Genomic DNA, 11,807 nt, shown 5'->3' with positions numbered 1-11,807 from the left:
ATTTCATTGAACTATATGTTATTATTGTACTATTGTGGTCACCATCATCTGCATTCTCATTTGCTAATGTATGAATCTAGGATCGTTTTCGGCACATAATGTTGAGAAATGAGAAATCATAGTGAAACATTGGCGCATAATTTACTAATTAATATTTAGGGGTTTTGATTTAAAACGTGTAACTCATTCGATCTCTTAATTATGACTTTAACGACTCGTTGACTATATATAAAATACGTCTCCTAAAAATAAACTTGGTAAGTGAAGTCCAACCTTGAAATATATAGGTGGGAATGAATTTTGCACCAGACAACAGCTTAATTAAGGAATTACATGATCATAAACCTTCAAAGTAATATGATATACTCAAAGGGCCTCATGTTTCATATGCGAGTGAAAATTTAGATTCACATATTGATAAATTTTTCTTATATTGTCACAATATTTAATTAGAAGCCCTCAATTTGAGTGTGAGGCCGAGTTTCTTGGAAGAGAAAAAAAAAATTGTTGTGAGAAGAAGATTGCCGAGCTAGTCATAATTAAACATCTCTCATAAGACCAACTATTAAAAGTTATTGAGATTTGGTTTTGAAGTTTTTCTACCTGACTACATATTTGGAATACATAAAAACTTTCTTTAAAGACAGAGAACTAAAAAGAGATAGAATTAGTGTGGGTTACCTTAAGTCCTTGGCCGGCTCAACATTTAGTAGGAGTTCACATGAATGAGTGCTATGAATCTGTGAGGTTAATAACCGTGACATAATCATATAAGTGGCTGAATCATAAGCCATTGTTGTCCGGGACGATGAGTTTGCAATTGTCGGACATTTGAAGAAAAAAAATAAAACATAAAAAGTCGAATTGTTCTGATTTTAGGTAGACATTGCAACTCTATCCATATAAATTTTGAATTCTTGTAATTAAGTAGAATATGCATTGAAGTAGACTAAGTCAAGAGATAATCTGACGGCTTCAATACTCTCATGACTTTATGATAGACTCCTGGATGAGGATCTATTCCCAAAGACATACTTTGCAAGATTTTGGAGAGGATGGACGTAATGATGATGATGAATGGGTGGAAGATGCAGCAGAATGAAGAGATGATTGGCGGAGAAGGTGAAGGGGTGGAATTGCAGCGGATTGAAGGGAAGAGCGAAGTGTACTTCTAAGAGAGATGGAGATCTCTTAGACTACAGACTTGATTACAACTTAGATATGACACACTAAGAAATAAACAAGTTGAGAAGATATTACATACTCCTCATATCAAACAAGTAGAAAATAAGTTTTTTTGATTGAAATGTTTGATGAGTAGCAAATGAGAAATACATGGTGTTTAAATAAGAGAGGGAGGACGAAGGAGAAGAGAGGAGAGAGGAGAGACATGCAAAAGCATGCACAAGGTCAAACTCATGCAAGAATATGCACAAGTCCCACACTTATGCAAGCTCATGCAAAATGTCTAAGAAATTACAAAAGCATTAAATGTAAAGTTTGAACATAAAAGATAGAAATTGGGCCAAGGCAAAGATATGTGCCTTTGGACCACGAAATGGGGTGACAAAAGGGCCTTAAAAGTGTCACTTAAGCCTCATTAAAAACCTTGTCAAGAAAACTCAATAGGACAAAACTTGACAAAGGAAAAAGAGTGCATAAGCAACACTTAACCCTTCATCGAACACCCTGAATTGTGATCATCGTTAGGATGGCTTGAGCCATGTCTTCTCTCTTCTTGTCCAGCTCTCTAAGTAGACCATTGATGGCTTGGTTGAACCTCCTTGATTTTGATCTTGTTAGAGGATCCGGCGGAACAATCAATGCTTCCTCTGATGCTCCCGCTGGTACAGGCTGTTCCTTCAATACTTTCTCTGGTTCAAACTGCTCCTCCAATGCTTCCTCTGGTTCAAGCTGCTCCTTATGTCCATGTCTTTTAGTTGAGCTGTCCATTGTCTCATCACCTTATCCCAAATGACAATGAATTTGGTAACATCCAACTCACTAATAATTTCATATTAAAAAATGTGATTTTCTTCTTTGATTATAAAAACAAATCGTAAAAACATTTTTCATTTTTCTAGAAATCTACCCAAAAAATGAAGATATAATATTTCATCAGTTTTAATTTTTTACTCTTTAAAATTTTGTGTCATAGGGAAAAATTTTCCGACGTTAACGCATCATTAACAGTGCTGTGATGACGAAATATAATTTGCGTTTAAAAAAACATAATCATGATTAATAACACAAGAACAAGAAGAGTAAAACATAATTGTTGTAATTTTTTTTTGGACCAATAAAAATGCTATCAGACCAAATTAAAGAGGTTGGCTTGAGGTGCACACACTCCTTCGTGTTGACCAAAACAAAACACTCCTTCCTTATACAACTTTTTGTAGAGACAAAGACAATGAATCAAAAACTAAAGTTGGTGGAATTAATATTGTGGCATTGGAAAATATATTAGTAGTCAATAAGAAAAAGATTGTCGAGAATGTATTGTACAAATAGTAAATGATATTAAGAAAATAAAATCTTCAGTTTTATCAAGATTGGGAGAAGACGATCCTCGTCACCTTTGTGAAATTTGAATAGAGACAATAACAGATTTGAATCTACTTAGATGTTTGCAACTTTTGAATGAAAAAAAAAAAAATCCAAATAATCATTACAGTAAATGAAGAAACCTAAAATAAAATGGGAAAAAAAAAGAGTTAGTGAGAGGTGGTGGTTGGATTAGGTTGAAGCATTGAAGGAAGGACGAGAGGAGACAAGAGAGGGATCGGATCTGTGCCGTTTTGACAAAACGCAGACACAGAAACGGCGCTGGTCGTAGAAGGAGCCTCCGTGGAAGAAGAAGGAGGAGGTATTGGTGGTAAGAGGAGAGGACAAGGAGCTCGTCTCTGAAGCCGGCAGCTAAGAGATCGCCGGAAAACACAATTGTCGTTGTGAACTCTCATCTCAAAACCTGGAAAATGATCTCCTCCACGCCCTGAATCCTCCATTTTCTTGATTCTTGATTCTTGATTCTTGATTCAACTTGACAATGTAACAAGACTTATGTGTGAGTTTGTGTGGATTGGTATTTGTGTTTGTTGATGTTTTTAAATGTTGACGCTTGTGTTTTAAAGGGTTTTAAATCTGAATTAGAGGTTGTTGCTTAGCGTGAGGATTTTAAATAGAGTAAATTAATTAGGGTATGGATAATAATAAAGAAGAAAATCTTTTTTTTAAAAACGTTAAAATTTAGAAATTGGGTGGAAGTGTGGTGGTTGTGGTGCGTGTATTGACTCAATATGGCAAAAAAAAAACAAACAAACAACAAAAGAAAATGGTCAATGGTCAATATAGATTGGATAGATATGAGATCTATTATGTTATGTTTAGTGTGTTTTTTTCTGTCTTTTTAAAAAATAAGTGTTCTGTTTAGTCTTGTAGATGAGAGGATTTTAATTTTGGCATGAGTAATGCGTTATTAATGGAAACATGAGGCCGCGTACGGCTGTGATTTAGAGAAGAAACAGAAAAAAAAATTGATGTTTTAAATCAATTCACACTCTATATTGACCATCAATGTTAATATATGAAGACTAAAAACAACAATTATAAAAATCCTACTCACATACAAATATGATTAGTGTAATGCCTAACATATCCAAACATGACTAATTTCTTTAAACATATTTTTTTTAAAAATACATTATAATTAATTTGTATCAATTTACCGAGGTAATTTATATTTACACAGGTAATTTATATTTACAGTATAATTAACTTGTATCAATTATTTAATTTGATGCCACATTATAATGTAAGATAGTTTATATTTTAAAATTTATCATTTGTTATGCACAGTACTTTTATTATAAAAAAAACAGACCTAAAATACATTTTTTTTTTGTTAAAGAAAATTCACATTTTGTTTGTGTTGGATAATCACAAAATTTGACTTCGTAGGTCGAAACACATTCTAATCTAGAGAATATAAATAAAACAATTTTTGTGTCACTTAATACAACTAAAATAGCAAAAGTTAGGAGAAATAAACTCACCATTTCGTGATTGAAACACTAAATAATTATGATATAAACATTAGATCAAATATGCATGTGTGTAGTCAATAGACAATAGTCTGCAAAGTCATAATTTCTAAAAATAAATCTATGTAGACAATCACTGAAACTTAAAAGATATCCTCTGCCATGAAGAATCCTCAACCCACACGGAAAGCCATGTACTGTGTGAACAAGGAAACGAGACGAGTCACATGTCAATATGCTAAGTTAGTAATTATTATAAATTGAAAGAAAAATAAAATAAAATGTAACATGTAAAAATGAACAATGAATGTGAAAAAACAAAATGGGCGGTGTTGTGATGGTGGTGGGGAGGTTTCACTTTGTTGGTCTCTCCATGTGACTCGAGAATCTATACAATACCCATCGACATAGTTTCAGTAAACACGCCCCTTAAAGTGTTCGGTGACAATATCTTACACACACCCTCACATGTTCATTTTATTACATACATACACGTAGCTTCATTGAGTCTATATGTATATATAATTATAACGAACACATTAATCAATAGTTTAGTGTAAATTTGGGTGGCTTTATTGGAATCCCTAAATCTTATCTATCCAATTATGAAGTTATTATGTCTTATTGTAGGTTATTTTGTTTTCAGGTCATGAAAATTTTAATTTTGACATAAGCAATTTAGGCTGGAACATCTGAAGAAGAAGATTCAAAGAAAGATAATGAGGATTTGATAATATATACAAGAAGAGAAGGTTAACAACACTTAACACTTAGTCATGACATGACATCAACTAAACACTTTTGTCTTTTTTTCCCCTAACCAAAGTTGGATCCTAGACTAAGAATTAAGGTTATATTTGGTGATAGATTTACAGATTCTTCTCAAGTTTAAAGAAACAGTTAAAACCTAGAGGAGATTTGAACCTCTCACAGCTAAGTGAAGTTGTTCTTCAAGAGTATGACCGGACCAAACCAAAGTTGACAAAAGATTTCGACTTGAAGAGACCTCCAAAGAGAAACCTTGTAGGGGAATCGTGAGAAGGCGATTTCTGTCTTTGTTGTTGCTCTTGAGGGTTGTTCTTGACTTTAAGGATAGTTTGGCCTATGGTTTGTCTTATGGAATCTATGGTCTTGGCATCGATTGAGTAACCAGATGCATCACTGACATAGAATGTGTTTAGAGCTTTGCCTCCTTTGGTTTTCACTTCAGCTCTTGTGACCGTTAGGCTGTTTTCACGGAATATGCGAGTCACGTTTGACAATAAGCCTACTCTATCCGTGGTGCACAGTTCCAACTTCAATCCCTATATCATTAAACAATGATCTTCTTCAATTACAGTTACACAAATATTATACATACCAGAAACTGTATATGGTGAACCATGTGTACCTCAGATACTCTTCTTTTGATAGCTGCTTCAAGACACTGTATGACTCTTTGCTTCTCTGCCTCTGATTTTACAGGGGATCCATCTATATGTCTCACATAATACTCCTGTAAAGCAAAGATTAAACCGATTAGAGAATGAATGAATCAGGGAAACTATATCTTCTACTGTAATGGGATCTTTCTATACCTGATATGCCTCTGTGCCCTCAGTATCAACACTTCCATGGAAAACCACATACTGCATATCAGTCAAAGTGCAGACTGTGTCGAACAGAAGCTTTGGTCTGTCTTTACATCTAACTGTCACCACAGAGTAATCCTTATCAAGCCAATTATCAACACAAACATCTGGTCTTTGCCTTTCATCTTGGATTGAGGAATCATCGTCCACCACACGGAGTTCATAGTCTCTATCTTCAAACATCATCTGATGAAGTCTCCTATCTGTGTGAACCTCTCCGTGAGAAACTAAGGTTTTGGCTTCCCTTGGTGTGTTGCTTCCCTTAAGCACATTTCTGAGAAGGTTCTTGATCCGAGACAACCTCTCTGGATCAGAAACGCCACACCCGGTTAAGTCATCTGTCACATGCATCACAGCAGCTGCTCTAGTGTTGTGTGTCCAAACCTCGGCACTTAGGACACTGCATTTGAGATGGGTCAGAACAGCTGACAGTTCAGACAGCAACCCTGGTCTGTCACATCCGGTTAACTCGATAACAGTGCTGTCTGTTGATGGTATGACACCAACAGATCTCAGGGAAGTAGAGAAACAAGCTTCAGGACCAAGAGACTGAAAGAATTTACACTCATTAGACTCATTGAACTCACTTCAAAAAAAAAAGAGAACCACAGAAATTTCAACAAACTCACTTTTTGGATATAGTCTAGAACAACTTCATCAGTAACTTTGTTACCATCTTGGTCGGTGACATTAAATACTGCCAAGCTGCAAAGAGAATAAAAGAGAATCCATTCCTTTGTTCAAAAGTAAAAGAGAATCCAAAACAAAACAAAAAAAAAGACCCATTTAAGAATCGGAACATACCATCCATGAACCAACCACCATCAGAAGATATGTAAGCCTTGGAGATAGTCAGGTTAAGATCAGTAAGGATTTGTACAACTTCAAGAAGAATCCCATATTCATTTGCACTATCAACCTATAGAGAAAAAAAAAAACAAAAAATTCAGGACAAAGACTACATAAATGATAAAACCAGAAATTTGTACAATGAGATGAACCAAACTAAATTAAAAAAAAAGTACCCTTATCACAGTTGCCTTCTTGGAAGAGTCATTATCAATCACAACCCTGACAAAAATAATACAGAGGTTTATTATCCAAAAATCAATATCACTTTTAAAAGTGGTTATACTAAACAAAAAGGAAGGAGAAAAAAGAATAATACCTCGGTGGATTCATTCTTCTTATTAGTTTCTCATACTCATTATCCATATCTTGTGAAAAACTCATGCTAACATCTGTTCAATCAAAATTCCCAAACAAAGAAAAAAAAACAGTGAGATTTATGATTCCTTGTTTGGTAAATTTCAAAGACAGAAACTTTACTTTCAAAAAAACAGAACAGAGGAAGATATAAAAACTTCTTTATCTCTGTTATATGATGAACAAGGAGTGAGAAAGCAGAACTACCATAGCAATAAACACAGAGACCCTACCGACATCAAATCCTAGGTTACTTCTAAATAAGGCTTNAAAAAAAAAAAAAAAAAAAAAAAAAAAAAAAAAACCAGAAGAATGAAGAAGAACAAAAACCCTTTTTAGTCCTAATTTCATAAAATCAGAAACAAGAAAAGAAAAAAAAAAGCTTTCATATGAAACCTCCAAATACTGAATAACCCATAAAACCAAAAATGAAAATTTCATACCAAAACTCGTATGAAGAAAAGAATCAACAAGAAGAGAATAATAACACAAAAACGGAAAAAAGAAAGAAACGTACCCATTGAATGTTCCTTTTATGGGGGTTTAAGGCCACTCTCTTTGAATCTTGTGACACTTGAGAAAGAAAAGAGAAAGAGAAGAGAAAAATAAAAAGTAGTTTCAGTAAATTTCGCAAGGAGCAAAAGGTAGGAGAAAGACTTGCATATATAATGGCGACCCGACCCACGAGATCTTTTTTATTATTTTTTTATTTTTTATTTCTCCAATTCACAGATTTTGTTATAATAATATTTTCTTATCTTAAATATGGAAAATTAAACCAACAAAAATAGAAATTAATCTGACACGATTCTCCCATAAACGAGCAACTCACAAGAAAAAAATATAAAATAGTTTTTGCTTACTGTTTTTTTTTTTAATATAAACAGTGAAGAAGAAGGATGAGAAAAGATGTGTGAACTGTAACAACAACACCCGGTATACGTTAGCAATGACCAGCGTTTTTCTAGTGGAGGACAGCTACCATGCGCGGATAAGTTAGCATGTGATGGGTAAAATAAATATAGCAGTGGCTTGGTAATTATGACAAGGTCTCCTCTAATCTGTCACCCCAAACTTCTCGGGGTAGAAAAAGTGAGTTTTTTTTTTTGTTTTTTTAACTGTTTCGAATTTTAAGCCGATTCTGATTCTTAAGATTGGATATAGAGTGTTAAAAGAGATTCTAATTTGATTTCCTAATTACCGTGAAAAAAAATGATATGATTCCATTTTCAAATTACGTAGAAAAATAAATGAATAGTATAATATAATTCCATCTGTGAAGTGATTCTATTGAATATTAATTAATATATATACAATGTGCCATAAAATCTCTAAAGAATATATTTCTTTTTGCACCAAAGGAATATATATCATATTATATTATATATGGGTATATTTCCATTTCAAATCAGGAATGAAATAACTGCAAATGGGTAATTTTAAAGAGCGACCATATGGAATATTTTGTACCGTATCAAATTTATTGTCCAACGTTTGTTTTCCTTATATTAGAGAATTTACAAGATAGCGAGAAAAGAGCCAAAACATGTATGCATAAAACAATAGTGGTAAGTAAATAAATTGGATACTATTTCTGTGTTTGTTAAACGTAAAATGAGTAATTAAGAAGAAGAAAAAACGTAAGTCAATGGACGAGGATAAATGTAAATGGTGTGTTATGAACTTATGATCAAGAGTTTTTTTTATAAAGATTATGTCGGAATCGGAATTAACTATAATTCAAGAAGTTTCAAGAATTAGATGGAACACAATAAATGTAGAGAGAGACGTACAAGAGGGTTGACAGGGTGGATTATGTACTCTTCCTTACGTACCATTGTCTAAAGATTGTACCTTCTTATCTCGTTCCCAATATTCCCATTAAAGATTGTATTTATTTATTAGTACTATGCTTTGCCAAATTATAGGTACAAATGAATACATGAGATTCGAGACCTCCACCGGCATTTTCCATGTTTTTCAACAACCGAGAACTATTGGAATTTGATTATGTGTGAGTTTTTTTACACACACTATTTGTGTTTCATCTTTTTCTATAAGAAATTTGAGTATCATTTGACAAACATTGCTACTATTAGATGTGAATGTGTAGAAGAAATATCTGAGTCCCATACGAATGTAATAACGTAAATATGTTGGGAAACGATATTGGACTTTTGGGGTAATGTATATTGGTCGTCCATTATTATATTTATTTACTGGGATAATTTCTAAAGTTTCACAAGAAATATGTAGAATTTAATATATTATTTCCAACATGGCATTTTTTTAATGTTTAACAGTAGTATTTTAATAACGATATGTATCATTGATTTTACAACTGAACAAAATTTTATGTAAATATATATATTTATAAAAGGTCCGAATATTTTACAAATGGAGTGACAGCAAAATCTAGTACCCATGATGAAATATCCAAATATTTCATATACACATGTAATTACCACAAACGACTAAACATATCTATTATAATATAACGTAACATATAAAATCAATTTTTTTTCGTCAGCAGATCAATGACAGAGCTTATGTAAAGATAAAATAAAAATAAAGAAGTAGTTTGAATAATCAGGAATTCGATTTCTTACATGTGATGTTGATTTTGTTAATCTATTTATCAAATTTACATTCAATGAACTAATTTTCAAAGATTTGCAAAACATTAGTATATATATATATGTATCTGAAAAAGAAAATCAAATTCGAATCAATTTTGCTGTTTTCCTATGATACGGTGAACTTGGGCTAATTAAAGAGCTATTGTTGTTAAGATGAACAACCTATAAGAAATGAGAGATTCAAACCCAAATTTTCTTACAAAATTTGCCGACAGAGTTAATCAGACAAAGGGACAAAACCAGTCAGCATATACATTAAGAAGGATTAAAATGGGTTTATATAAATTTGAGACATTGACAAAAATAAAACTAAGTAGATGTAGTAAGTAATAGTATCAAGTGGCCGTAAAAAAAAAAGTTATAACAAGTGTGTGAGTAGAGTTAAAAAAACTGACCATAGGTTGGGGTTAAGATTCTTAAGAAGAGAAAAAAACAAGAAACAAGTAGCGGCCAACTGAATTAAATGGGAGACTGCAGTCACATGGTTAGGCATACAAAATAAAGCGTCGTGCTGCATGAGAGCCGGTCTAGGGATCTGCTGCGGCCGAACCTACCTTTCCCTTACCGTGTCCCTCTCTTCTGATTTTTTTTCTCATATCTAAATCACACGTTTTGTCTACTCTCCCACTTGTTCATCTCTAAGCTAAAATACCAAACTTAAAGATATTTGTCATTTATCTCAAAATATTAGTACATCTATTATTATTAAGATTTTAGTGTTGGAGGTCAAAATGTCTTCGAGATCATTCGTAACACTATGATTTTTAGGAAAATTGGGTGTATGAAGAAATGTTAAAATCATTTTGATCTTTTGTTTGTTGCTCAATTTTTTTTTTTAAACTCTTAAGTGAAACGTTTTTGAGTTATAACAATTTCGTATAGATAACCAAAATAAGCTCGAAAATGAATGTCGGGGGTCTAGAAACGGTGGCATTCAGACATAACTATCATGTGAGTTGGATATTCTAAATTAGCTTCGACTACTATTGTTTTAAATAGTTGTAATTCCAGTACACACATAGAGTCAAAATCAAGAGGCTAAATTATTGGCGTATCTCTATATGTTCATAATGTTTATACTATCCCTTGCTACTTTTACTGTGTAAATGACAGATATATTTGCCCACATTGTCGCAATTCAATACTTACTACACATGGTTGATAATAATATCTACCATGATTGGTTTTTAATTTTATTGCTCATGAGAAAATATATATATATATATATATATATATATATATATATATGGGCACGGATTAATGGAGAGACGAAGTAGTTAAAATAGTAGCTAAAAACTACTGTTTATAAAAACAGTTTGTGTGTGTGTGTTCGAGGTCGTTGGTCCAAAAGGTTGCTTTCGGAGATCAAAGACAAGGGTTTAGCTACAAAGAGTAGATCTTTTAAAAAATATACATATTTAAATACTTACATTTGTTCGAATCGAAGTGATGTGAAGGTGACCATGTTCCTTATTAATTCATGGTTTTGTCTTGTCGAGATTTCAAGCGCGGGGCTCTATATCTACTAACGTATATGGAGGACTAGTCACTTCTTAGTCACGAACTTGGATTTTCTATTTGTAGTTCATTTAATTTGGTCAAATTTTGTTATTTTCTTCCTATTATTTTATTGTTCCTGCATTGACCCGTTAAAAATATAATAATATAAGTAATTTGCATGGTAAAATGAGTCTTATGCAGGCTTGTCGTGGATTTTTATAACGGTAAACAATATATGCAGTATGTTTTTTTGTTTATTAGCAAATTTAACATGGTTAAAACATTAAACGAATAGTTAACAAATTTTACACGAATTTTAATGGTGATATTATAACGGTATGTATGAATAATAAAATATTAAACTTAACTTTGTTTGATTATATTAAAAATGTTGTTGGATTTTTTCTTCTACATATTAGTTTATAAGTTGTGCCATTCTTCTTTTTTCTCAAATTTGGTCAACTTTATACAACACAAAGTTTTAGAATACATGCCACTAAGGGGGTTTGGACCATGGAATTAAGGAGCAAAACGTTGTGGCCGACCTATGATGCCACATAATTTCCAAGCGAATTCATGGAAGTGCGCCATATAGACCGGCAATAGTCAACTTATGCAAATACTATACTAGCTTTTACGTACAGTTGGTGGAATGTAACAATTTTTACCGGAATGTAAAAGTTTTTATTGTAATTCTTCTAAATATTTTACTTTATAATATAAATCAGTTGCATGCATATAAGCAAAGGACATGTTCTTTAATTAACTTCGTCGGTGTGGGGGGGGGG

The 11,807-nt window shown here is 32.7% G+C and overlaps 2 protein-coding genes across 2 annotated transcripts; both read right to left on the bottom strand.

Annotated features, from left to right (window-relative positions):
• Positions 2,419 to 3,286, bottom strand: LOC109125537. Its single transcript, XM_019227295.1, has one exon. It carries the CDS (start codon positions 3,006 to 3,008, stop codon positions 2,718 to 2,720), a length of 291 nt encoding a protein of 96 aa, XP_019082840.1. The 5' UTR covers positions 3,009 to 3,286; the 3' UTR covers positions 2,419 to 2,717.
• Positions 4,749 to 7,568, bottom strand: LOC104701533 (ACT domain-containing protein ACR4). Its single transcript, XM_010417229.2, has 8 exons — positions 7,398 to 7,568; positions 6,843 to 6,915; positions 6,700 to 6,745; positions 6,479 to 6,593; positions 6,304 to 6,371; positions 5,621 to 6,223; positions 5,434 to 5,538; positions 4,749 to 5,347 (listed from the first exon to the last, which is right to left on the bottom strand). The coding sequence occupies exons 1-8, from the start codon at positions 7,399 to 7,401 to the stop codon at positions 4,994 to 4,996; spliced, it is 1,368 nt and encodes a 455-aa protein (XP_010415531.1). The 5' UTR covers positions 7,402 to 7,568; the 3' UTR covers positions 4,749 to 4,993.

The sequence above is a fragment of the Camelina sativa genome, chromosome 7 (assembly GCF_000633955.1).
Source record: "Camelina sativa cultivar DH55 chromosome 7, Cs, whole genome shotgun sequence".
Lineage (NCBI taxonomy): Eukaryota > Viridiplantae > Streptophyta > Magnoliopsida > Brassicales > Brassicaceae > Camelina > Camelina sativa.
This window is presented reverse-complemented; position numbering and strand designations above follow the sequence as displayed.

What these genes read in the sequence shown, in the direction of transcription:
- LOC109125537 (XM_019227295.1), bottom strand. Translation starts at nt 3,008, where the DNA reads ATGGAGGATTCAGGGCGTGGAGGAGATCATTTTCCAGGTTTTGAGATG.
- LOC104701533 (XM_010417229.2), bottom strand. An exon ending in TGGTGGTTGGTTCATGGATG is followed by an intron (nt 6,372 to 6,478) that starts GTATGTTCCGAT and finishes GCAGCTTGGCAG; the next exon opens with TATTTAATGTCACCGACCAA. An exon ending in TTCTAGACTATATCCAAAAA is followed by an intron (nt 6,224 to 6,303) that starts GTGAGTTTGTTG and finishes AAATTCTTTCAG; the next exon opens with TCTCTTGGTCCTGAAGCTTG.